Source organism: Mustela nigripes, chromosome 2 (assembly GCF_022355385.1).
Source record: "Mustela nigripes isolate SB6536 chromosome 2, MUSNIG.SB6536, whole genome shotgun sequence".
NCBI classification, from domain to species: Eukaryota; Metazoa; Chordata; class Mammalia; order Carnivora; family Mustelidae; genus Mustela; species Mustela nigripes.
In genome coordinates this window covers 64,465,679-64,492,415 of record NC_081558.1, presented here as the reverse complement: position 1 = coordinate 64,492,415, position 26,737 = coordinate 64,465,679, and the positions used below count along the sequence as shown (strand labels likewise).

Genomic DNA, 26,737 nt, shown 5'->3' with positions numbered 1-26,737 from the left:
ATTCAAGTGAGACACCTGCCTGTTTCTGGCCCTACTTTTCCCCCTGATCTCCTGGGGCTGGGTTTTTTTAATTGGCACCCTGTACTCAGAGTAAACTCATTCAAAGTCTTCAGAGATTAAACAAATTCCTCAACATCATCTACAAAATATTATGTACATGAGTGTAGGTACATTTTTTAAGGTAAAGATCTTGATTTTTTTAATCATAGCTTTACAAGTTTTTGATGCTTTTACAAGGCTAAAAGCCATCTTCTCAGAGGGGGAAAAAAGATGTCCAGTCCAGAGCACTGCCGCTCTGCAGGAACAATGCAGTCATTAGGCTGGTGTTCCCTGAGTTTTGTTATTAATTCCAGATCTCCAGATTTGACAACTTAAAACAGATACATAAAATGTTTGTTACCTCACAGTTTCTGGGGATCAGGAAGCGGAGGGTGGCTTAGCTGGCCAGTTCTGGCTCACGGTCTTTTGTGAGGTTATGGTCAAGCCATCAGCTGGGGCTTCAGTTGTCTGAAGTTTCAATAGAGCAGTTGCCTGCTTCCAAACTCACCTGCATGTGTTTTGGCAGGCCTCGGTTGCTAGCGGGCTATGGGAGATCTAAGTTCCCACTCTGTGGGCCTCTCCCGAGGCTCCTGAGCATCTTTGTCACCTGGCAACTAGCTTTCCCAGAGCAAGTGACCCAAGAGAAAGAAAGAGAGCCCAAGATGGAAGCTACAGGCTTTTGTAACCTCATCTTGGAGCTGACATACCTTCCTTCTTGCTATGTTCGTTTGGACACACAGACCAAACTGGTATACTGGGGAGGTACTACAAAACACCTTGGTTGTGGATACTGAGAGGGAGGAATCATTAGGGGCCATGATGTGTTAGCAGGATATTACTGAATCTTCTATTAATGCAAATGCAGGGACATAACATAGCAATGTGAACTTCCTTGAGTACATAGAGCAACACATCTTGCTTTCCACTTACATAAAGAGAGTACACTTTAGGGCATCTTCATCTGTACAATTCCAGATTCCCAAATGACCATTAGGACTTCCCACATTGTTGAGGTACGTACAGTAAGAAATCAAGTATAGTAAGTCAATTATAAAACTGATGCAAAGAATCCAGCATAAGGAAACTAAGTTACAGGCATGTAATGTCTTTTTTGCTGACCTTTAATTTAGTGTCTTCATAATTTAAAAACCGAGGTAGTAAAAGCTGCTTCCCTTGCCAATTATTATTTAAGGAGTGGAGTCATTCAAACAGGTTCAAATGGTGACATATTTACGTAGAGGGTTTTTTTTTTTTATTATTATACTTGAAGTTACAATAGTTATAGAGAAATAATTACCAGTACTTACGCATAAGCAAAATCAAAATTTATTTTAAAATCAGTGGTGCTCTTGGATATTTTACTAATGTATCTTGGTGTCTAAGGTGTGTGTGTGTGTGTGTGTGTGTGTGTGCGTGCGCATGCATGTGTAGTTTTTTACTTAGGTCCACAATCAAAATATGCAGATTATATGGGGATTTTCTAGAAAAATAATCTCAATACAGTAGCCTGAGATAAGGCACATTTATTATTTGAGAATGAAGTTGTCATTAAGTCAAGGCACACAACAATTTAGTTCTCAAATAAAAAATGAGTGTATTTTTGTAGTCGGAAATATTTGAACTATAACTCTTGTTTCCTTTAACAAGAATTTTGTCTTATTTTATGATTAATTCAATGCAATGTTGCTGGCTTTGGCAAGGTTACGTTGCTAAAGCAATATATTTGAGAAAGACGTGTTTTGCCTGAAGGATGGTTTCTGAAAGATATTTATGTGTAAATAGGGATTCTGGGAGGAGTTCATCCATGGTCTCCCCAGCATGCACTGGGATCCACCTTCTGTGACAACCCTTGAGAGGGGCATGTGATGTCACGTGGATTGGGGGTGGGGTGTGGGAGAGAATTCTGTATCCCATTAGGCAAAACCATTTTCTCCTTAAAAGAAAGAAAAAAAGAGTCCTTTATATCTGAGAATGCATATACCTGACAGCTTTGAATACTGCACTTAATTACTGTGACACTTTTATCTTTCTCTGCTATTAAAATTTGCAAGTTATATTAATAACTTCTTTAAAGTTTATTTTCACCCACTATTGAATCACAACCCATAACCATATCTGCTTTATTTATGAAACTGTAAGGATCATGAGATAAATCTTTAGGACTTTTGCACAAAAATTGAAAAATACTCTTGAGATATGTTTTTGGGAAAGTTATCTTTGACTTGCAGGTCCCTTATTTTTCATTCAGAGAGTTATGGCAGCTTAGCTTTCCCCAAAATACTATTGGATTAATGAGTCTGAAGAGGTCAGTCTTTGATCAACTCTTCCAAACAAGTAGTAGAGTTTCAGTAATTCCACAACCCAGCCAGAACATTATAAGCATAATTGACTTCTTTCCCATTACAAGAGCAGAGCAGTAACAAAGTATCGATCTCATAATGTACACCTGAGACAATTAATTCCATGGCTTGCCTCAAACCAAGAGTAAAACCAAACTAAAGGAAATGAAGATAGTGGGATATTTCACTTACTATAAAGATGTCTTCACAGGAATAATATCAGTGGTACATAAAGTGTATTTATTTATAAATACAAATGTCAAAAGAAGAAACTTTCTGAAAAGGGTGTTTCTTAATTGGCTTTTTGTTGTTATTGTTAAATATGATGTTTGTCCACTTAATACTCAGGATGCATATTAAATGCACAAAGGTTAAAATAAAAATGGTTCTAGAGATGCCCTCTGAAACGTTCAAATCACTGAGGAAAACACATTAGGCCCGAAGCTAACCCTTTGGTTTAGTGGAAGGAAATGATTTCTCCAACAAAATGTATGGAGAAACCAATATCCTGCTTGCCTCTCTGGGTAGCGGTTACATTAGCTAATCTTTTAAAAATTCAATATTGAAAGGTCCTTATTTACTTTGGTTTTATTTTCTCTTAAAATGGAACTGTTAGGTCTCAATTTACCATTTAGCAGGTCATTTATTCATCATTTATAAAATCTACACATATAATATGGCATGTGTATTTATGGTTAGAAACTCAGTACTTTGAAAACAGTTTTTGTTAATTCCTAAACACAGTCACTATGTTAGAGAGCCATCTCACCATATTTTGTTTAGACATCTCTTTTTCTCCTTGCTAAAACTTAATTTGATTAGCCTTTCCCCAGCTTGTAATAGTAATGGAATTTTCTCTTCCCTATATGTGTTCTAAACACAAGATATTGGGGAATTAATAGCTAGGGGAATAGAAGCTAAGTAGAGTCATTGTTTTTCTGTGTGAAAAACAAAACAAAACATTAGATAGGTTTTACTCTTTTTTCTGATTAGCTTCATTTTGTTCTCACTTGACTTCTGTGTGCCTGCCCTCTGCAAATTGATTGATGGCATCTCTTTAATTTTAAGAGTCTTGCAGTCAATCTGTTTATGTCAAGAGCGTCTATCATTGCCAGGTAATAACTGTAGGGTTGTGGTTCTATGACTCTCCCATCCTTATTAGGTGGATCATGCTAAGAGCACATGCTCTGCCTTGATTTGAACCAGTCTTCTGGCTGTTGGGAACTGTATCTCTGCAGCTCCAGAAGAAACAGCTAGCTCAGGATCCGATGGTCACACGCTTCTCTGATTCTCAGACAGTTTCATTCACATCTCTCTCTTTCTGACCTTGACGCTGAATGGGCTAAATCTAGCCGTAACCTGGAGATGTCCTGCTGGAAAAGTACTTGTGTGCTAAAAGAGAAAGAGAATGGTGTACACGTCTAACTCTAACCATTTTTTTTCCTTTTTTATTTCCATTTTTCAAAACATAGTGCATATTTCTCTTAATTCTTTTCCTCTTGGAGGGGAAAAGTAGTTTTAAAAGCAGGCAAGGATTTGGGATCCCTCAGCACATCCAGAACATCTGATACAATGCCTTTTTTTTTTATTTTTCAGTCAGTTTGCTCCCAGGAAAGCCTTTTTGTGGATAACAGGTAAAATGCAATTTGCTTTTTCATGTCTGTAGAGGAACAAAGTCTGTCATGTGTGTCCTGTATACTCATAGGTATATATCCCATATATAAGTGTGTGCTTGAATATATGTATAAATAAATACATATATCTATGTGCACACACTTATATGCATACACATATGTGTTATTTAGCATGCCTAAAAACTATTTAATTTGGGGAAATACTTCTCTGTTACTTCCAAACATAATTTTTGTACATTTTCATTATTTAAAAGTCTTGACTTCTGGCCCATCCAGAGGTCTAATTCCTGCTACCTTTACCAGGCATTACAAAGCATAAATGAACTTGCAATTTCATTGGCTTATGGATGAGGCTGTTTATAGTATTTGTATATTGGGTATCATTAGCCACTTCTTGTGCCCCACAATTTTCTATAGTTGTGCAAACTATAATTGGAATAATTTTTTCAGTTTCTCACTCTAAACGACCCATTAGTCTAACTTGGAGATCTATCCAAACTGATCTAAATTTACTAACTTGGGAGTTAGTAGGGGGGTAGTTGTTGTGTGATGAATGGGTTATACAACTTATACAAAGTCTTGAGCATATGAGCCAAAGGTTTTCAAATTTAACATATACCTTAAAGAAATACTTCTAAACTGACATAGATATTCAAATGCTCCCTTGATTTAATTGCAGCTTTTCAAGAGGAATTAAAGACTTCTATATTAGCTGTATTAATTACATTTAAGGTGCATCAGAGTGGGCAAGTTGGAATGGAAATATGGTATCCCTTCAGAAAGTGGTGCTTAACTTTATTTCAGGTGTCGGCTTAATGGGTGCCCCTGTAAAACTGATTAAAATGGAGGCTGTTTAATTAAATTCCAGTACTTAAAGAAAATTTTAACCAAGCATTAGAGATGATTGGGGGGAAAAAGCTATCTTTAATATTAGCAGTAAGAAATCTTTGAGTAGCTAACCCTCTCATTGAACAGCCTGTTCTAGAATAGATGAAAGTAGAAAATGTGTCTAAAGAAGACATTCAAAAACATCCTCAAAAATCCACACAGATTTAAGTGAATATTCCCTATTTACAGTTTAAGAATCCATGAGCACTACCATCCTAGGGATGATGCTGAAGCATTCCAAAGATCTATATCCTAACTAAAAAGATGAAGTGAGTGTTTATAATTCAGTTTAGTAGGAAGCCTTATTCCCTAGTCATCCGGTCAATAATTTTCCCCTGCCTTATGCCCAAATTTTATTCATTTACTTGGATTTTGCAAAAAAAGACTGCTAACACTCTTTAAGTGTCCCTTAGATTCAAACTGAATTATATTCATCTTTACCATAATTGGTGACAAACATGCATTGCATATATGAACAAGTCTTGATATTTCCAAAAAGCAAAAATCTAACTGAATAGATTCCCATTAAAAATAAATACATTTCTTTGATACCTGTTTCTGGAATGTCAATATTTCATTCTGCCCCTCCCCGCAAAAGAGATAACTTTAATATTGCCCAAAGGAAAGAAAATCACAGCTAATATATTTAATTAATTGTCTATTAAATGATTTATCTTCTCCTTTTCCATTCTATTTCTTCTTCCTTTCCTTTTTATCTAGTATCAGTGCCTTAATCCTAGGATAGGGGAAAAAATAATGCTGTCATTCATTTATTATTGCAAAATGCAACATCGTGCACATAAAACATAGTACACGGGGTTGATTTGCAAGAGTGGTACTGTTGCAGAAGAGTACACATCCATTTAGCATAGGGCATTTAGTGTCATTAGGTTTTATATCATAAAAACCATGTTTTTCATTTCCAGTAGGCTCTTGGAAGACAGTAACATATGCAATGAGACCTATAAGAAAAGACAGCTCTTTCGGTTGGTATGGTTTACTTTTTTAAAACTGTGTTTTCAGATTATGTGGCAGAATCAATGTTAAATATAAGTGTACTAGTGTAAAATATCTGTTTATGGAAATAAATATGTTTGGTTATATCTGTAAAGCTGGTTACAGAGCTGGTGTTAAAGCCATGTTAGATAATGTGAGATATGGGACCAGGGAATTACTGCTTGGTACATAATCATTTCAGGTTCCTCCTCTGATTTTCTGTTTTGGGTAGGTTTTTTTGCTTTTATTTTTGTTTTCTCCTAAAAGGTTAACTTTGAAAGCATACTGATTTAACATTCCCAAGTCAACTTTAGTGAATTACATCATCAAGTTAAAATTCCTCTAATAGTTTGCAATTATATATATACATGACTGATATTGGAAAAGACACCAATGGTAACTGTATTTGAGTAGTTGATTTTTAAAGCTACTACTGGCCATCATAATACTTCAATTGTGTTTTTCAAGCATAGCTTTTATTTCAGAAGGAAGGTACAGGCCCTCATAGGCCATTTGCTTCCAATTATAATGAATTACTTAAATCAAGATCTGTGTAAGATAAAGGGAATGGATATATATGTGTTTATTATATATTAATATTGTATATTTTAAGTTCTATACTAAGCTGGAAGATCCTTGAAAGCAGAGGGACCATAACCATGTCACTACCCTATTAAATATATCTCTAATATTCATTACAGGCAAAAAGGATACACAGCACTATGAAGGTACTCAATATGCAATGCATATATTTAATATGTTATTGCTTTTATGAATATTAGGATTCATCTCTGTTGTAAGAGAGAGAAAACTTACTCATTTACAAACAAACAAAACATTTTGCCCACGTAGAATTAAGAAAAGACCAAGGAAAGTAAATGGATTGTTGCTCAGAAAGTATCTTTTTGTAGTAAATGTGAACTTAAGATCTCATAATTAGAACAGTTGGATTAATTTGTTCCCTTTACACTTTGGCAGAACTAAAAAGGTTTTTTAAAAATGTCTTTCACATTTCTAGGTTGAACTACATAGTCTAATGCTTTCCCCTTGTATCAATAGACCATTTATTATCACACTTTACATTAAAAAAGTAACTCTGCATTGTCCCCCTTGAAAATTGAGAAAAGAACAAGAAGAATTTACCAGTACTCATGTACTCACACCACATTCTGGCTTGTTTAAGCCAATAAGTTTATGAAATGTGGATTCTTCCCCGTTAGGCCAATCGGTTTTACATAGCCCCAAATCTGGCCCCTAGCCAGAGCTAGGATCCGCTCAGATCAGTCACTCCAAATATGAGTGCCATCACCCACCAAGTCATCAGGCACAGAAACTCAGGAAGATGACTTAGCACAAAGGACATCTATACAATACTTAAAGCAACTCAAAGTATACATCATATATAACTTGGCAAAAAAAAAAAAAAAAAGGTGCAGACATGAAGGAAAATAAATGTTGTTAGTTATATTAATCAGCACCGAAACAGAACCCAAAGTTCTGTTCTATTCCTATTCTGGAAACAAATTCTCATTATACACAAGGACCAACTCCTCTTGATGACCAGACACCTCATTTCCATTGTCTTTTCGGATTCCAGTAGAAGGGACCAAGACTGGGTTTAGAATGGACAGGAAGGCACTTGTGGTTATGTTTGCCTATGAGGTCTATGATTCTACACCCAAATAGATATGAAATTCGATTCTGGACCTCACTTTGCCAGTGCTAAGGCAACTAATCAGTAGCTAGAATTATAAAATATTGTTTCAGTGTATAAATAGAGATCCATAAATCAGTATTAGATGCATTTTTATGAATCTCATTAATGCTAAGACTAAAGCAGCGACTAAAGTTCCCTCTTTTGGGGATTTTGACAGCTCTTGACTTTGGGATATTGATTTGAAATGGTAGAGAGTAGTGGTAGAAGAAGTTAAGGAAACCTTAGATTGCCTTATTGGCCAAGGGTGTAGCACAAGTCTAGAGGAGTTATCCAATGCCAGAGTAAAGCCTGCAAACTCCAAGACACTAGTTTGCACCCAGGAAAAGTGGCAGACACTCCTTTGCAGATGGGCTCAGCCACACTGGCCTTTCCTTTCATGGAGGTGCTAGGGAGATGGAAACCTATGGGGAAAGGGAAAACCAAGCAGAGCTCATGATCATCAACCTGCATATGGAGAGCTTCCTTCTGAGGCATCCTGTATATCGAGGTTAAGGACTACCCTAAGTTTTTTCCTATATGCAGTATTCCAGATTAGTTCCAAGTGAGACTATTGTCACATCCCTGGTGCCTTCACAGTTGCTAAATAATGATTGTGCCAGGCTTTGGCAAAGATAGGTCAAATTAATCAGAATTAAATGTGAATAAAGTTGAATTTAGAACTTGAAAGGAAAACAATCAGGAATGGAGCAGGAGCACCCTCAAAGAAGCTGGTTTTTTCCCATCCACTCCATCTCCTCTGGCTTTCTTGAATTTCAAAGGGTTTTAAGAACTCAAGCCACCTGACCATCAGTGAGTGTGTGATACTTTCTACTCACAATCTGATCTGTTTTTAGATCCTCCTTCTAATCTTAGCCATCCCTGAGGTGCTAACAGAATGTAAAACACAAAAAAACAAACAAACAAACAAATAAAAAAAAAAATGATGCAAGACAGCAGGGTGCTGAGTGCTTTTTGTTTTGTGAATTTTCTGTCCTCCCTTCATTTTTACAAAGTTCCTATCACAGAGGAGCCATTTCATTTTTATTATCTCTTGAATGTTTAGCTTCTCAAGTTCTCATAGAACAAAAGAGAAGTTTATTAGGTAAAATGGAAACAAATGCAAAAAATTTTGTGTGCCTTCTGCAATTTGGTTGGTGAGTTTCAATCAGATGCACACACTCCTCACATCTTCGCGGTCCTATCATTGTCTTTAGAAGAATATCTATTAACAAAGCCACTGACCACATCTGTGAGATTAGGATCAACGCTTAAACATGTCATGTTGCTTTGTGATAATGAAATTAGGGGTTGTAACCATTGCCAACAATTTACGTCCTTTTACTTACTGATAATCCATGAGAATCTTAGAGTATTTTAATCATGTCTTATTTCCAACTTGCAGGAAAAGCTTTGAAAATATTCACTAAGTTCCCCTTTAAGCAGATTGGAAACCAATGAAAATGCAAATTTCATCAACTTTCTTTATAAAACACGTGTGATTTTGTGTCCTACTTAGAGATATTCTGGAGTCTTCAGAAATCACGTCTGCCTATTGGATCTCTTCCCATACATTCACTTTTTCAATTTGGATTTAGAACCAACATGTTCTTTCACCTATGGAGTTTTGTTATTTCCAATGATCCCCTCGGAAAGTTTCATGTCAGTGTAGTGTTTATACTGGTGTTGTTATTATCACAAGTTTTTCTATGTGAAAAGCACTAAAAGACGCTTTCCTCTGCCCATGAAGGTTAAACTCACTAGGCAAAACTCTCACCCTAGGTCAACAGAGTAATTTCTGTGCTGTCAAAACCTTAATGGATTCAGATAGACATCTCATCAAGTTAGAAGATAATAAATGGTTTCGCTGACTCTTTGCACGTTTTCCCATGGTCCATTATTTAATGCTAAAGGGACAGACAAAACCTGTATTCAGTGGGAGTCGCTTTAGAATCATTCAAGATCATAATGGTTCCCAAACCTCGATTCACTGTTGACTTGGGCTGGGAGAATCTATCCTCTTTTCTCCTCCACAAGAGAAGTTATCAACTATATTTTATACCATGTTTTTTCTACTTGTTTCTCCTTCACTGGCAGAGGGGTAGTGTGACATTTCTAGGTTTGGTTTTTCTGTTTGTAAACATGCACATTATGTGTGGTATGTTATCTGTCTGCCCATCAACGAGCTATCTGTGACACTGTGAGGCAACAGGCTTAATGGAAAGGGTTGCAAGAAGGGTCTTGTGTAGATGGCTCTTCTGAGAAAGGTCCCATTCTGTGTGCGCACCACTCGTGGAATGTAACACTGTCCCTGTGCATCTTTCCTATGGCGGTGCTCCAGGGGCAACAGGGACGGCTCAGGGAGAACATCCGGGAGTCGACAGAGCAGCTCAGAGAATGAGCTCAAGTGGTCGGACCACCAGAGGGCCTGGAGCAGCACAGACTCAGATAGCTCCAACCGCAATCTCAAGCCCACCATGACCAAGACGGCCAGTTTTGGGGGCATCACGGTGCTGACCCGGGGTGACAGCACATCCAGTACCAGGAGTACCGGGAAGCTGTCCAAAGCAGGTAGTTAGTACTGAATGGGTTTATGTCCTGTTGTGTTTCCTAGGTTCCACCCAACCCGTACAGTCATTATTCCCTCTGGCTTCCAGTAAATTAATGATGATGATATTAATTGCTGGGATACCTGGGAAGTCAGAAGGTGCAATGAAAATATCAACCCTGTCTCTTTAAATTACCAACCTCTTGAATCTTCACTTTCCTTACTATGTTGTCAACCTAAAATTGTCAGGAGGCAATAATTGAGCAAAAGCATTTATTCGGGATCAAAGCATTGAGATATGGATAGCAACCCAAATAGTGTCCCACTTGGGAGCAAAAGTCAGGTATGAAGGAAGACACGTGTTGTGATGAGCACTGGGTTTTATACATAACTAATGAATCGTTGAACACTATACTAAAAAACTAATGATATATTATGCAGTGGCTAATTGAACATTAAAAAAAATAAAGTCATGGACCTTTAAAGCAAAAAGGGAATGCTTGTATACATCGTTTACAAAGGATTTTTGATTGGTGTTGGTGGCACAATGCTGATCTTGATTGACTATAACTGGTTTCAAAGGCTATCACTAAGCCTTCCCTTAAGTGTACCAGGTTGCAGGTGTTTGAGCTGAGTCCTTGCCATATTTGCAGTCTGGTCCAGTACAAAAGTTCATGGTTCTGCAGGTGAGGATGTGTCAAATACCCATGTCCTTAATGGTCTCCTGACTCCATTTGAAACCCTCTTGACATAAGTGACCCCATGTCATTTCAGCTTTCACACCATGAAACATAAGTTATAATAGAATATGATGTTATCCCCCCACACCTCCCCCAGCAAACTATTGTATTTTTTTAAACTAGTGTATGTTAAAGTTCAATTATTTATATACAAATGGTTACCAAGCCACCTGCACATGGTAACTAGTTAACAAACCTAGCTATTATTTTTGATTTACGACTATGATCAGTTTCTTAAAACCACACTCTAAGGTATTTATAATATTAATAGTTTGGGCTGCTACTTGGACGCTCTGTTAATATGATTGTGGGCAAGTTATCTAACCTGTTTGCAAGTCTTGGTTTCCTCCTCTGAGAAATGGGAATAATTGTAGTCCCCATATTGCAAGGTTGTTTGAAGAATTAAAGAGTTAATGTACACAAAGCAATTAGAAAAATACCTGGCAGTTAAAAGCCCTCAATAAACACAAGTTCATGTTTCTTTTTATTACTGCTCTTAATGCTTCCATCCCTGCTTTGCAGATAAGGAAAATGAGCCTCAGGAAGGTGTAGAGTTCCAAGTAGCCAGCTGCAGGCATCTCTTTTTTTAATCTTGTGTTTTCTTCTAAGTGAATAGTGATCTTTTGAGATAAGTAGTTCAGGTTTGCATGGATGGTCTTTGGGAGGTGAGAGCTAATGAGAACCATGACGTAGAAAAAACTTTAAACTGATGGAGGCGATACAGGGGGTTCATATGAGTCCCAAAACTCTCCATCGTGGTCTTGCATCTCTAGCTCCTCTGTCTCCAACTCCCTCACCCTTGTTTTTAAATTATGTTCAGATGTTCAAAATATCTTTTAGAATCCCTGGAAGGTGGCAGATGACCATTCAGGAGTTCTCCGTGAGCTTCATTTTGGGGTGATAGTTTGTCATGTTTCTGTTTGATTTTGATTTTGCCTCAGAAGTTTGGAGTTAATGTGGGTGTTGAGAGCTGTGATTCGGAGACATGCCCTGGGTGTCAGACACACTGGGGATGCATTCACAGACCTGGGGGTGCAGGGCAGGGAGAGAGGGGGATGGCGAATGGCCAACACCAACCAGAGATTAGACATGGGTTGTCCTTATTGTGAATACTTTCCTATCCAAGCTTCACACTCACGCGAGGGGGCACTTTTTGTGAAAGCTAGACTCATTATGCTAATGGTTTAACGTAATTATGTTGTTGAAAATGCTCCTAAGAAATCATCTCGTGTTTTCCTACACAGGCAGAAAATTAATAGCATTTAGTCACAACCACTCCTACATATATACATATTTCCTGCTCCTTGGAAAGATTCAGGTGGGCTCACACTGCCTTCTGCCTTCTGTTGTATCACCAGTTGGTGAATTCTTGATGTCTTATTCTAATTAATTGCTCTTCTATCCCACTATTGCAGCAACTGAAGTCAAGAAAACCCACTGTGGTGCACTTGAGCTCTTGTAAACTAAGAAAGGTTAAATAGTTTTAAATCTCCTTAAAATGCAGAAACCAAGGACCTTAAATGGTGTACTTAAAAATTCCAGCACACCAAAAGAGCACTTAAGATTTTTAATTTAATCGTCATGCTCCAAACACCAACCCCCCAATCACTTCCGAAGAAAAGCTCTTTGGAAACATTTAAAACACTTCAAGAATGCTAAAATGCCATGTTCTTTGAAGAATGATTAGAAATTGTAAGTGCTTCAGACATTTTTTTCCCCTTTTAATCTAAGTGTCTCCTTTTGAAAGCTTGTCAAGGTGCAGGAACGGAAAGGAAAAAAAAAAATTAAAGGCGATCAAGATAGAATGTCAAAACAAGCTTACAATTTCCCAAGATGGTTTTATGAAGCAAAGCTGTCAGTTTTGCTGTCATGGAGCTTCAGAACAGCACAAGTTTTCAATTTTTTACCTCACTATTCGCAGTGGAATTGCAAACTTTTTTTTTGACCTTTCAGAAACCAAGCCTGGAGTTGTGACATTTAAGTTTCGCTTCTCCTCCTCTAATTACATAGGTTTGAGCTTTAAATAGATAATGATGAGACTTTCTCCAGGTGGGAACATGCTTTCCTACATTTTGGAAGAAGCTTATTTCTGAAGTCTGAACCTCTTCAGACTTGCTCTGAAAGCCTGGGTTGTCTTTCTCTTGACGTATCCCTGACACCGAGCTTAGGGATGTCCAGCACACAGCTCCAGAGGTAGATGATGTCATTTTGTCTTGACATTCTCCTCGTGGAAGGACAGGAATGGTGCTTGCACTGTAACCTCTGCTGCTTCTTGGTGGTAGCTATGAGGTTGGGAAATGAGTATGACATCTCTTTCTTTCCACCCTGGTCAAAGGACATTGCTGTCCTGCCATCCTCTCTCTTGATCTCCAGAGCAGGGGTTCTCGACGGTAGCGGCATAGGAAGCAGCATGGGTTGCTTGTTTTCAAACCGTGCTTTGAGAACAATTGCTCTGAGGAAATCAGATATCCTTATGTTTTGTTTTAGTAATTTTACCTGGTGTGGTATTTTGTTTTCAGGATCCAAGCGTATTCTTGTTGTTGTCACCTTCTTGTCTACCTTCCATCCAGAGTATTTTGGGAGCCAATGCAAGCCACCTCATCTCTCTATCTCTTCCTCTTCTTGGTGTTTATTTTCATTATAGCACTAATGCAGCCTGGATGTTCTCTCTCTCCTTGTAATTTCAGAAGCTTTAGGTCATTCTATTGAATTTTCTGATCCCTGAATCTGGAAATATTTTGTTGAATTATTAATTCAGGGAAAAATACTTATGGTTCATGGTCCTTATAAAAGAAGAATTATATCAGACAAGATAAACAGACAAGGAAGGTTCTATTCATAACTATTGCAATAAGGACCAAGACTATTACAATACGGGAGAAAGACTGAACTCAACCCTGAGTGAAGGAACTGCAGGGGAGTTTAAAGGGCTGCCGTGAACTACTGGAAAAACACTGGGGAAAGGGAGACAAGTAACTGGTGAATCCAACTAAGTCATCTTTGCTGATTGGTTCTTATCACAGTCAATCTTCTTACTCCCCTCCCAAAGAAACTGGCAGACAAGGGCACCAGTTCTCTTGATTACTAAATTTCAAAGAGATACTCCTGAGTCCTCAACAAAGACATACCTGGGTTGCAAAAGAGTTAACTGGCTAATGAAAGGTTGACACCATAAAGGGCAGAAATGCTCTAAGAAAAAGGAGGTAGAGGAATGATCCTCTGGAAGAAACCAGTCTAAATGTTGTTCAAGTTGAGAGGAAGTTTAAGGCTACCATCCTCATAGCTACTCACCATTCTGGTGACTTATATTTTACAAAAGAGGATACTAAGGTCTAAACAAGTAGTTATTTCAGGGGTGTCTGTGTGGTACAGTCGATTAAGCATCCAGTTCTTGGTTTGAGTTCAGATCGTGATCTTAGGATCATGAGATTGAGCCCCACGTTGGGCTCTGGGCTCAACACAGTCTGCTTGAGTTTCTCTCTCCCTCTGCTTCTCCTCTCTACAGTCTCTCTCTCTCTCTCTTTTTCTCTCTCTCCCTTTCATAAATAAAGAAATCTAAAAAAGAAGAAGATGATGATGATGAAGTAGTCACTTCATGAAGAAAACACAGCTAGTCAGTGGCGTCTTCCCACACCCTTCCTCTCTGCTGTCAGTTTTCCATTTTACTTTGTCATATGATGTTTTATACAACATCCCCCCTCCATTTTTCCCTCTTCCTTTTTCCTGTCTCTCTCTCGAGTGTTCACCAAAGTTCCCCATCAGTCACCTTGATGTCCTGTCCCTATACCTTCTGCCGACTGCCCCTCAGGGTCCAGCTTCCACTTCTGAGCATCTCATTGTGGGCAGCATTGACTTCCTGTGCTGTATCTCTTAGAACCTAGGCACTGTCCTGCTTGGGGCCCAGGCCCTACGTGACTCTGGAAGTGAGGCATGGTCCACGTGGTCCTGAACGCAGACTCTGCCACACATGAATTATGCTCGGGAAATTTACATCTCTAAGGATCAGTTCTCATTTTCAAAATGAGGTTGCTGTGAAAATGAGACTAGGTAATTCACATAGTGATTAGCACAGTGCTTGTCATGTAGACATACTGCTTAAATATTTGCCATTGTTAGCATTCAAGTCCATGAGAAAAGGAGACTGGACACAATTTAACTCTCAGCACCCAAATCAGTAAATATCAATTTCATTTTTTTTTAAATTTTTGAACAGTTCTAATCCTTTACGTTGTCTTTGCCCTGCCCTCTCATTGTTTCTGTTGAAGGTGCTGCTTTTCTCCTGTTGCTAGAAGGACATGATATTGCACATCAGTAACTAATAGCCATCTTCTGAAAGCCAAAAAGGAAGAGCACTCTGGATTTTCTTATAACACAGAAGCTGTGTGCACCCATCCCCTCTCCTGACCCCCCTCCTCTTGCCAGCCCCAGCTACACCTCAGGTTCCTTAGGACATGTCTCCTTCACCCCAACCCTTTCCCGCTATCTGACCCTTCTGCCTGGAGGTGGGCTGAACCTATTTTGTAAGAGCTTCAGTGTCTGGGGGCAGGAGGTTTTGTTACTGTTTATTACCCTTGCTGTTGTTCCCTTCGCAGTAGTGTGAAATTTGGACTGTAGCATGAGATCCCATGGGGTAAGTTTACAAACACACCCCATGGTTTGCTCTGGGGCTGCAATGTCCCGGACACCATGCCAGCGATGCCCTCTCAAAACTCCTTTTGGCATGTTCAGATCTCCTTTTAGGGTTTTTATTTTCCCCCATAAATTACTCAGAATCCATCAGCATTTGAAACCAGTTAGATGGGGCATCCTGAATTAACCTATAACTTTATCATTATTAATAATCAAGTCGTGGGGGAAAGAAGAGAAGATCCCCAAATGACTGGTGGCAGTCCCTGGCATATGCATACACTTACTTTTAGGAGGCAGTGTTGAGTCCCAGGTCAAGCTAGATCAGTCTGCCTAGACCACACTCTGCTCTATCATTGACTTTATGAGTCGACTTTAGGCATTGAACTTCTCTATCCTTCAGCTTCCCTATCTCCACAGCCAGGAACAGTACTTATTATTCCAGTGTGCCCAGGGGCTCACACATACGAAGTGCTCAATAAATATCACTGCCTTCCCTCTTGAAAACAATGTCCTCCTCTAAACTCTCTCTGATGGCCTTTCTCCTCCCCGATTACATGCTGTATGCCTATCACTTATTTTTTAGAGGTTTCCAGTTTAACTCAAGGGCACATTTTAAAATCTTGAAACAATGTTAACTCTTCCTTATATAAGGTTTCCCTTTAACCACCCAGAGGAATTCATTTTTAAGGATATAAATTGATAGTTGTGGGCTAAGAAGTAATTTTTTTAAATTCCCTGTACTATGTTCTCACAACCTATGATATAATTCAAATCATCTGCTAGTTAGAATTCACTGATATAGAAATGGGGCTTATTGCATTTTGTCCCCAATGTTCTGGTTAATATTCAGTGCCCAGAACAGTGATGGTCAAGGGAACTAGAGCTCCTTGGCTCTGGTTCTGGTGAAGGGCAGGTGGTGCCTAATAGATGTAGGATATAGCAGTGGAGGGGAAGGAGATGGTTGGGTTAGAGTCCACCTTGGAATCCAGTTACCTTCAAATTTGTAAAACACACAGTCCACAAATCTCTCCATGATTTTACCCTCCTGTGCCATCTAAAGGATGATCTGGTGTTCTCATGAAGGCCAAGCCCTTCTTGGCCTGCCCCTTGGGCCTATTAGTAAGATTTCTGTCACTAAGTGAAATACACACCTTAAGGACTCTCAGTAGGAGTGTTCCAGTTCTTCTACTCACATCTAGAGGGGAAAAGATTATTTCTGGCCATCCTCCTTCAAAATGAAGCTTTATGGATGTTCCTTAGACTCAAGGGCATGATCAGCACATTCTAGGACTTCTTCTTAAACTGCCATCATTTTAATATCCATCTGGCATTTTCTCCTAACTCCAGTAAGACAGCCCTCTGGCTTTAATTACTCAGGATGACGAACTTCTCCAGGCTTGGAGTCCACAGCTTTAGGGAACCGTTTACGGATGTACTACCCTAGGGGCTTGTGAGAGGATGAAAGAAAGTGCTCATTCTTAACTTCTCTTTTCCTAGGAAATCGACACATTTGAAAAATAGGTAGCAGATATCTCAATAAAATGTGAGCCCCAAATGTTGCTCTAGTCCTGTGGCACTCACTGCATGCTTTAAGGATGGATTATGTAAACTAAGCATTTAGATCCGGAGCTGTCTGTGTTGGATGATTTTCTGATCCTTTTCTCTGTGGCAGGCTCCGAGTCTAACAGCAGCACAGGCTCCTCGGGGTCTCTGCCCCGCACCCACGCACCCCTGCAGAGTGCGCCCCTGGCTGCGGGCGTGGCCACTGGCTCTCCCAGCTGTTTGCCCTATCCTGAGAGTGGAGCAGGGGGCCAGCCAGCCCCCAGCACCAGCTACATCCTCCTTCCCCTCGAGGCTGCGGCAGGCATCCCGCCGGGAAGCATCCTTCTCAATCCGCATACAGGTTAGTTCCTTACCGCTGCTATGGCAGGGACTCAAGATCAGAGTTTTGTTTTTGTGTTTGCGCTTATAAATTCTTCAGCAAGTTTTCTTAAAATTCCTGAGCAGAAGAGTTATGTGCATAAACCACTGGGTAGGGTCTTAGTTTAGGAAGAGCAGATCTATAGTTGTAATCTCTTTCTGTATATTGATATCAGTATTGATATGCGGTTATAAATACAGATTATTCCCAGAAATATCCACTTTTTCCTCTGTCCCTTTTGTGTTGACCATAGTGTGTCTCAGGTATTCCTGGGAGCTAAGATCAGTAACCATAAAATGATGATCTGGGAAATAACTGTGTTGTATTTCGCAGAATATTGTGTTTCACAGACTAAATATCAGGATAGCCTCTTATTATGTCAAAAGTGTTTTTGCATCCAAAATACTTCATGAACTTGAGATATCAGTTGGGACACACAGCAGATTCTTACCTCTAGAAGTTGTGCTCTTGTGTTAGAACTTCACACAGTCCCACCTCTGGGGAATAAGGAATAGCAGTGAAAAATAGGACATAGGGAGCTAATTCTTACGCATGCTAGTGACCCTACAACTAGACTGGTTTTGGTGAGGTTTGGAAAATTGGTAACTTCATGATGATCATTTTCCCCCCCGTGATCAATGGTTCTTTACTTTTTAAATTCTCTAGTGGTCAGTTAATTGCTACACTGATTCCAAAGAACCCAGAGCATTGGGCAAATAGACTAACAAGCATGTGCCTCATGGGGGAAACTTTTTAACCAGGGGCAATTATGCCCAAGCCTTCAAGGCCATTTCTCAATATCTACCAACATTTTGATTATTATGACTGAGGGAGAAAGGGGCTGCTACTGGCATCTAAGAAGTTAGAGGTCAGAGATGCTGCTAAACATTTAACAATGCATGGGACAGCCCCTTCCAACAGAGAATTATCCAGCCTAAAATATCAGTAGTGCCATGGCTGGGAAGTCCTGGGATAGAAAGCTTGACATTGACCAGTCGCCTCTTTGGAAGCCTTTATAAGTAATTGGGAAAAAAATTTTTTTTTGAATCGTCTCTGAATATGTCTGAGTTTGGTTTCGATGATTCCAGAGTATTTCCGTGATTAGCTAAACTTAGAAAGGAAAAGTGAATGAGAATCTCATAAAAGCAATCTGACTCAATCTTTTCACATATATAGCACTACTAGTAATTAGGAAATTCAGAGAAACATGAGAATGATAGTAAAATAGTTACTTGAATAATTGCCACATTTTCATGAAAACATATGGCACAATCTCAAGGCATGGTGTTTGATTGAGACATTTTGAAAATGCCATAAGCTTGAGGGAAAAGAAGGCATAATCATTTTATTGAAAACCATTTGAAAGCTTTCAGAGTAGATACTTCTAAGGAGAATATTAGATTGTTTTTATTTTATTTGGATCATTGTAAGCACTAAAAGGAAATTAAAAGAAAACCAGGATTACAGTCATTACTCTGGGCACTGATCAAAGTATGGTCTGACTCCGTTGGCTTAAATCCCTTCATTTTTAATTGAGACGGAGAGTTTGCAGACAAGAGCACACACAGGCATTAGTTTTGAGTCATTTGTTTTAATCAAAATTGCTGTGTTTCAAAAAAGCTCAACAGAATATTTTTTAGGGTATAATGAAGAAATATTATTTGTAATGATATAATGGTTGTGCATGTGTTATGTGTATATTATCATGTGTAATCTCAGTTGTAGAAAAAGAAAGAAAGTGCTTTCTGGTGCCAAGTCCCAATTCTTATTCATTGGATCCAGTCATTTAGAGCTGTTATCAAAATATCTCCTTTGAAAAAGGATCCGAACTGAGGGAAAGGGTCTAATAACACTGTCGGGCAGCTTCTCTGTACACACTTCTGTGATCTGACAAATGCCTGCCATTAAAATATCCCAAGACCAAAAGGAAAATATATTGATGTATTCTATACCATGGTTGAGTGGTAGGATGGAAGGTGAATGATGTTTCTTCTTTCCTAGAATCTGTTTATTTTTGTAAAATGAAAATATGTGTGTGGGTGTATGTGTGTAAGATCCCATCATTTATCATGTATACATATATGTGTATCTGTCTATCTATGGTGTGCATGTGAGCATGTCTGTCTATCTATCCATCCATCTATCTATTCATCTATCTATCTAATCTCTTATGACTCTACTACTGAAACTAGAAATTTGCCACCTTTGGACTGGAACTCATCTTTCTCTGTCATGGCTGTGAACTCCTGAAATCCATACCTCTCCCCTTCCCTAAATATGTGGTAGAAATTCTTTGGTGTTAGGATCCAACAGCATATGACTACTCTCCTTCTTGTGTGAATAGCCCTTGGATTCATTTCCCTGTTACCAGCTCATTTATGAGATCATTGTGGGAAGGAGCCATCCTTGGCTAATTACACTCGAGTGGATAACAAAGTAGTCTTAGACACTGTGCTCAGTAATTACAGAGTACTGAAATAGTATCTACTACTCATTATATGTTGATGTGCATAATAGAACAGTTTTGGGGTTTTTTTTGTTTGTTTGTTTGTTTGTTTTAATCTAACATATTTGATAATGTGGTCCAGGTCTGAAACTATGATAAAATACCTGCCTTTTCATTTTTTTTTAATTTCAGTACAGTTGATACACAATGTTACATTAGTTTTAGGTATGCAACATAGGGATTCAACTTCTCCGTGTGTTACACTCTGCTCACCACAGTGTAGCTGCCATCTGTCACCATACAGTGCTGGTATAGTGTCATTGACTATATTCCCTTTGCTGTGTCTTTTATTCCCATGACTTATTCATTCCATAGCTGGAAGACTGTGCCTCCCATTCTTCTCCTCCCATTTTGCCCATCTCTTCATCCCCCTTCCCTCTGGCAATCGCCAGTTTGTTCTCTGTATTTATAGGACTGATTCTGTTTTTTGTCTGTTTTTCATAAAGTATCTGTCTTAAGCAAGCAGAAGACAAGCAATAAGTTGAGAACACCAAGGTGCCTGCCGGTCATGTCTATCTACCAAATGAAACTTCCTTTGTCAGCACAATTAACTTGGCTCTCCCTAAGCACCAAATATTTGGCATCCTGAAACCAACCCATCCACATATATTCATTCCCCCAGTTCCCCAAATGCAATCACAACATTTTATTTCGTCTAGCCTTAGACTCAGCTCTCCGCCAGTCTGTTTCTAACTCAGGACCTCTGGCCTATCCTTTCTTTGCTCTTCAGGCGTCTGGAGGAGTGAGCTACTGCAGAGGGCTCAAAGTTATCCCCATATAATGTTCTCATCCTCACAAGGCAAGCCTGGGTTTGACACTGGAGTTTGATCTTCTTCCTGCTGTCTTGGACTTGGTCTAGTTTTGGAAATTTTTAGCAGAAAGTTCATCTTTGTTTCTTTCAATTCAGAGCTATCCAGAGATGCCAATAGGCATGAACATCCCCCAAGTACTCATTAATCCGCCTATCTGTTGTTTTGCCATTTTGCTTTGCCTTCATCTGGCGCACATTCACGAGTGTGTGATGTAAGGGCATGCCATCGGCTGGGACTTTGCTTTGAGCAGCTTTTTTAGGGCTCATCTCTTTCAAATGTTCCTGATGGGTTCTCCTAACACTACACTTGGTATTTCCCATGGGCTTACCAGCACCTATTTATCCACACCACTTCTACCTCCTTCTTAAATGTGCCATAAAGTTTTGTGTGTGACGTGTCTGTCAACGTGTCTTTGTGAGATCTGAATTAACCTTCATCTGTCCATAATCAGCGTGCCCTTATGATTTCACTGATCACCTTCCGAGCACAAGGAAAGGAAAACCTCTTTTTCTTCTTGCTCTGTCTCTTTAAATAAATTCCCTTCTGCCAAGTTCATGGCAGAAATGTTTTGGTGTTAGAGACCAAGAGCATTTGATTACTTTGTTTTTAATTTGGGGTTCATTTCCTCATTATAGGTGTATTCATAAGCTCTTTGTGGGGAGGGATCAGACTCAGGTTTTTTGGTTTTGATTTTGTTTTGCATCCTCAGAATGGATAAACAAGTCTTAGTCCTCTTGCAGGGCTCAGTAATTATATAATGGTGCAGAAATATCCACTGCATGAGATGCCTGGGTGGTACAGTACCTTAAGCATCCAACTCTTGGTTTCTGCTCAAGTTGTGATCTCAGGGTCCTAAGATCAAGCCACACATCGGGCTTTGCCCTTAGCGGGGAGTCTACTTAAGACTCCCCCCTCCCTCTGCTCCTCCTGCTTGCTCTCTCTCTCTCTCTCTCTCAAATAAATAAAACCTTTAGAAAATAATATCTACTGCACATTATTCATGCTGGTGTGGAGAGTGGGGAAGTATTCCACCTAAGGCCATGTATTGAGGGGAATAAGCACTTGGCCAGTTCGTGGCAGCCCGGCTTGCCTGCACCCTTTACAGGTGCCAACACACATGCTGCACCTGCTGGGCAGGCTCTCACAGTTCTGGACATGAAAACCTGTTCTAATCTGGATAGTCCTAGGGGCCAACAGTCTTTCTTTACCCTTCGGTCTTCAGCAGCTGTCATTCAAACTAATTGCCTGTATCCAGTTGTAATTGCTTCTGGATTGGCAGAAATGGCAGCATCCAGAGAAGCCATTGTTGCCTGATTTGAAAACCAACAGTCGCCTGTCCTGACTCTCTTAGGAAATGGTGTCTCTTCCCTTCCCTGGTGGCCATCTTACTTGTTTCATTCTCTCACTTCTTTCCGCTTCTCATTTGTGACCATAAAAGCAGTCTTCTCTTCTCTCTTCTCTTCCAGAAGAACCTGCCATCTCTTTCTACCCAAAGGAGTTCTGAGTACTTTTCATATGCAATTATTTGGAAATGTTTCTTTTGCCTTATTCATAGCACATTAGTAATATTTCACACAGAGGATCTCAAATTTATCAAAAAGGACATCTGAATAATTTATGGTTATATTTTTTACCTTATTTATGGTTTGTTTTTCATGCTACCTTACTTCTCACTGGGGTAAATTGGAAGTCATAGAAAATATAATAAAGATGATTTTATTTTTTCCATCTCTGTGTGTGTGTGTGTGTACACAGAATGAGACTGATTTTGAAATGGTTTCTTATGAAGTTGCTGTGAAGATTTTTTAAAATGCTAGGTATCTAAAATTTTCCTCTTTGTGTAATACAAAAAAATTTTCCTCTTTGTGTAATACTAAATCTTAGTGGGGCTAAGAATTAGAACATTAAATGGGCTGATAGAGTTTTGGAAATTGAACCATTTCTTTTCATTTTTTCCCAAATTGAGGCTTTGGGGAGAAAAAAAATGGGCTGCAGATTTTAAATCCAGAAGAAAGTTATTTTTGAAAAAAGAAAAAAGTATTTAAAACAAATGTAGCTAAAATTAAATGACAGTGATAGGAAAACAAGTGCCTATGAAGAACATTAACATTTTTTTTAAATACCTCTAAATTTAGTCATTGTTCTATGACTATAATTCTGGCACATTTGCTTTTTCCATCATGGCCCATTGTGATTGGTTATGAAACTGTTGTCAGAACTTTCTTAGTTCATGAATATGCAGCATTTAAGGGTTTCACGTTGCACACACACAAGTGTATTTGTGTATATAGGCACACCAAGCTCCCATTTCAGTTCTTGATAGGGCTGAAACCAAGTCCTGGGAGCCACAATCTCACTGTTTGCCTTCCAAACTGATTCTAAAATATTTTCTCACCCTATTTTGTAAAACCCACGTACCCGGCCTATAGCCTTGGCAGGTATTTGAATGTGTGAACACCCGTGCAAAAACTACCTGGAAGGAGACACAGGACATGACTAGTCTCCCGGGAGCCTCCCTCTTGCTCCCCTGAGTGGTCCTACTCCTCTGACTTTCATTACCATTAAGTTCTGCCTGACCTTGAATGTATTAGAAATGCAGATGCACATTTCCCTAATAGCCGCCCTTTGGGGACTGGTTTCTTTCACTCGGTGTGTATTAGCTAATTATCCCCCATTTTATAGCAGTCTGTTCTTGTTGGATAGCATATATTTTTTCCCACTAGAACGCTGTTTCACTTGGGTCAGTTTTTTTTTATTTTCACTCTCTGACCTGTTCTGTTTTGTTGCTAATTTTCCTCACATCATTGATGGTCTTGTTATTTTTCATATATATTATTAATAAAGGGCTGCGTTCTTCAGCCATCCCATGCTGCCTATGCTGGATAACAGTGTTCTTGCGACCCCCACATACCCAAACTATGTAAGGGGAGGCTTTCAAATATGAGAGTTTAGCAAGCCGCCTCTGACATCCCCTGAATGCGAATCAGAACATTCTGATTTTTTGCATGTTTTACCTGCCAGGCCTGGGTGTGATTCCACCTTAAATCATGGCCCCCACCCTTCCTGACTTCTCACATGTTAATGATTTGTGATTATGATTGGATTGTTGTCATCATCCCCTCATTTAGCATGCACACATTATGGAAATTTGGGTACTGCACTGAAGTTACTTGGTGTGATGGGAAGTGAAGGGACTCATTCTGACCAGGGCCATTCCCTGATTCTCACGTGCTGCTTTGGCCTTTCTGAGTGAGTTGCTTGGTCCATGAGGGCCCTAATCCTTTTGTCTCTAAAGTGGAATGAGATACTTGTCTGTGGGGTCATTGAAGAGCAGACAGTGTGTGTAATGTGCCTGTCCCCGTGCTTGCCACACTGGACCTTGATTGGTTCTCCTACTTTTCTCTCCTCTTTCCCTCTCTTCCCTCTGGGCTCCTTCTGCTCCTTTTTTCCTATAACCTTTCTGCTGGGCCTTCATTGTCTCCCCTACAACACAGGGAGATGATACTCTCCTTCCTCCCAGAGTCATGCTGGGGATCCAATGATACCATTTTGCAAACCATAAAATACTCCTCGAATAATAGTAATAATAGTAGTGAGCCGTGCCATTATTTCAAAAGGGAAAACAATGTATATTTGCTTCACCATCAGGAGATGATGCTGTGAAGCTTTTATTATGCATCATCTTTAGAACCAGAACCCCTGCCTGCTCCCTGCCATGTCTGTCTAGAGAAGCGAGGGTGTGGATGTGATCGGTTCTGTTGTGTATCTATCGGTTGAACTGATCACCATTCTGAGCTGGTGACAAGGCTGGTGGAAGCAAAGCAAATGTATTGGTAAATAACATGTAACCCAGTGTAGCCAGAATTCTGTAAAGGGGAAGCAACCCTATCTCCCAGTGTATGTTAGCTTGCTGATAACAGTGAGGTGCGGGCAGCAAACACGCGGCTTCGCGAAGATTGCTTCTCCACAGGTTTCTTCACTGGGCGCCACTGTACACAGATGTTCTTGGCTTTAGCAAATCTCTCAGAAGGCAGTGGGTCTATTTGTTTCTTCTTAAACTGTTGTGGGCTCACACCGTTAGCTAGCTTAGCCGGACAGGTCATCAACGGGAAAGCCTTCATAACAGCGAAGGTACTGGTGTCCTAGATCTCCACCACCCTGCCCCTTTACCTCAGGTTACTTGTTGCATATCTATCAGTGTGGTTCTTTGTGCTAAAGCAGAGACTGAGAAGATCACCTGAACCCAGCTGCAATTCCATTGCAGGCCAGCCCTTTGTGAATCCTGACGGAACCCCTGCAATATACAACCCCCCCACCAGCCAGCAGCCCCTGCGAGGGGCGATGATGGCGCCGTCCCAGCAGCCGCCGCCGCAACAGCCTTCTCCTCAGCCCCAGCAGCAGGTGCAGCCACCGCAGCCCCATATGGCAGGCCCGCTGGTCACTCAGGTAGGAGCTGGTGGGAAGGCGGGGAGGGGAGGTGTTCTAAGACAGGGGCTGCAAAGTCCTCAGAACAGCAAGTGGCACCTAAGAGAGAGGTGACATTTTTTCGTTGGGGCCACTTCTACCCACTCATAAATAAGAGCTGGCAGCCCCAGAGCCCTTGATAGCAGGTTGGTAAGATTTCGTTTGGATCCTTCAGTTTAGATAGACACGAAGACCCCACCTAGCAACTTGTGTGGTGAGCACACTGCGCTAGGGAAAATGAATGCCAAGTTTTCTCTTAGGTCTAGATGCTATTCTTAGGCATCACAGAGACTGTCTTGGAGACTGAACCCATAACCTCAACGAGGCATTCCTTTCATCTTGATCACTCATTCCCAACACAGACCGAGTGCTCCTGTCCACAAAGGGGTAGTACTGAATGCTTTATCAATCGGATGAACAGAATTCAGTTCCTTCTGAGGTGGCCTGCCTCTTCTTCAAGAGATGTAGAATGATCTTCCCTTCCTAGAGCAACACACGGAAATAGCCACAGAAGGCTATAGTGTTCTGAGTAGGTTGCCAGACTGAACCTCGTTTGTAATTTTTTCCCTTACTTTCAGTCCCTGGGCAATATCTTTAGATTCAGTGGATTTGACTAACAACAATGACATCAAAAGTATCGCAGTGACTTCTGAAGGCAGTGTTGACTCTGAGCAAACATGCCTTCTGCAAGGCTGGCTGGCTGTGCTTTGCTTGGCATTGACTTTCCGTTGGTGGCTGTGGAGCGCACTAAGCTGAGGCAACCAGTAGGGTGGTGTAGGTGGTCTGCTTCCGATAAGCCGGACTTCCTGTGGGATTTCCGCTCCCAGTGCTTCCCTGTTACCTGACCAGCTTTTTCTTTCCTCCAGTCGGTACAGGGGCTGCAAGCTTCCTCCCAGTCCGTGCAATACCCAGCGGTCTCTTTTCCTCCCCAGCATCTCCTGCCTGTGTCTGCAACGCAGCAGTTCCCCATGGTACCGTATTTCATGTGTGCGACCTTTCCCCCGGGAGAGCATGTCCACCAGTTTTATTACCTTCCCATGCAGGGCTGTGTGATGCTGTATGTGTGCCCTGGGCTGACTGTAAAGGGGCGTGAGTGAGGGTCTCATTCCAGAACACTGCAGCCCCTCTTCAAAATAATGGTTTCCATTCTGTCATCTGTCCCATGTTTGCTGCTTCTGCAATCGGGTACCATTTTAAGAATTTACTGACTGAACAGGGATTGAATGTCCTGGGAGTTCGAAGTCAGAAACAGAGAGACACATGAACTTGGTGTGATGGCTTGGGAAACAGCTGGAAGTCAGTTGAGGTGGTTGTCACTCTGTGCTACTGAGGTGGGGGGTTCCCCAACCTCCCTGATCCCCCACTCTCCCTTCCTTTTCCCTCAATGTACTAGGCCCTGTTGGACAACGAGAAGGAACATTGTCCCTAAATTTCAGGCCATGCCAGTGAAAAATACTCTCCACTATGTGAAGACACCATAATGGTTCCCTCACTGCCACAGCCATGGGTGATGGTGATACAACCCCTT

The 26,737-nt window shown here is 40.3% G+C and overlaps 1 protein-coding gene across 20 annotated transcripts in view; it reads left to right on the top strand.

Moving 5' to 3' along the window:
* Positions 1-26,737, top strand: part of ARPP21 (cAMP regulated phosphoprotein 21) — a 154,751-nt gene that overhangs the window by 71,566 nt on the left and 56,448 nt on the right. For 7 of the 20 annotated variants that reach the window (XM_059390595.1, XM_059390607.1, XM_059390596.1 and 4 more), the window contains 6 exons: positions 3,975-4,012; positions 5,827-5,886; positions 9,931-10,163; positions 17,179-17,409; positions 25,010-25,191; positions 26,076-26,180. In XM_059390595.1, the coding sequence (XP_059246578.1) occupies positions 3,975-4,012; positions 5,827-5,886; positions 9,931-10,163; positions 17,179-17,409; positions 25,010-25,191; positions 26,076-26,180 (849 nt within the window). The remainder of the gene's footprint in view (positions 1-3,974; positions 4,013-5,826; positions 5,887-9,930; positions 10,164-17,178; positions 17,410-25,009; positions 25,192-26,075; positions 26,181-26,737) is intronic. The other 13 variants (XM_059390602.1, XM_059390609.1, XM_059390604.1 and 10 more) reach the window with 8 other exon arrangements.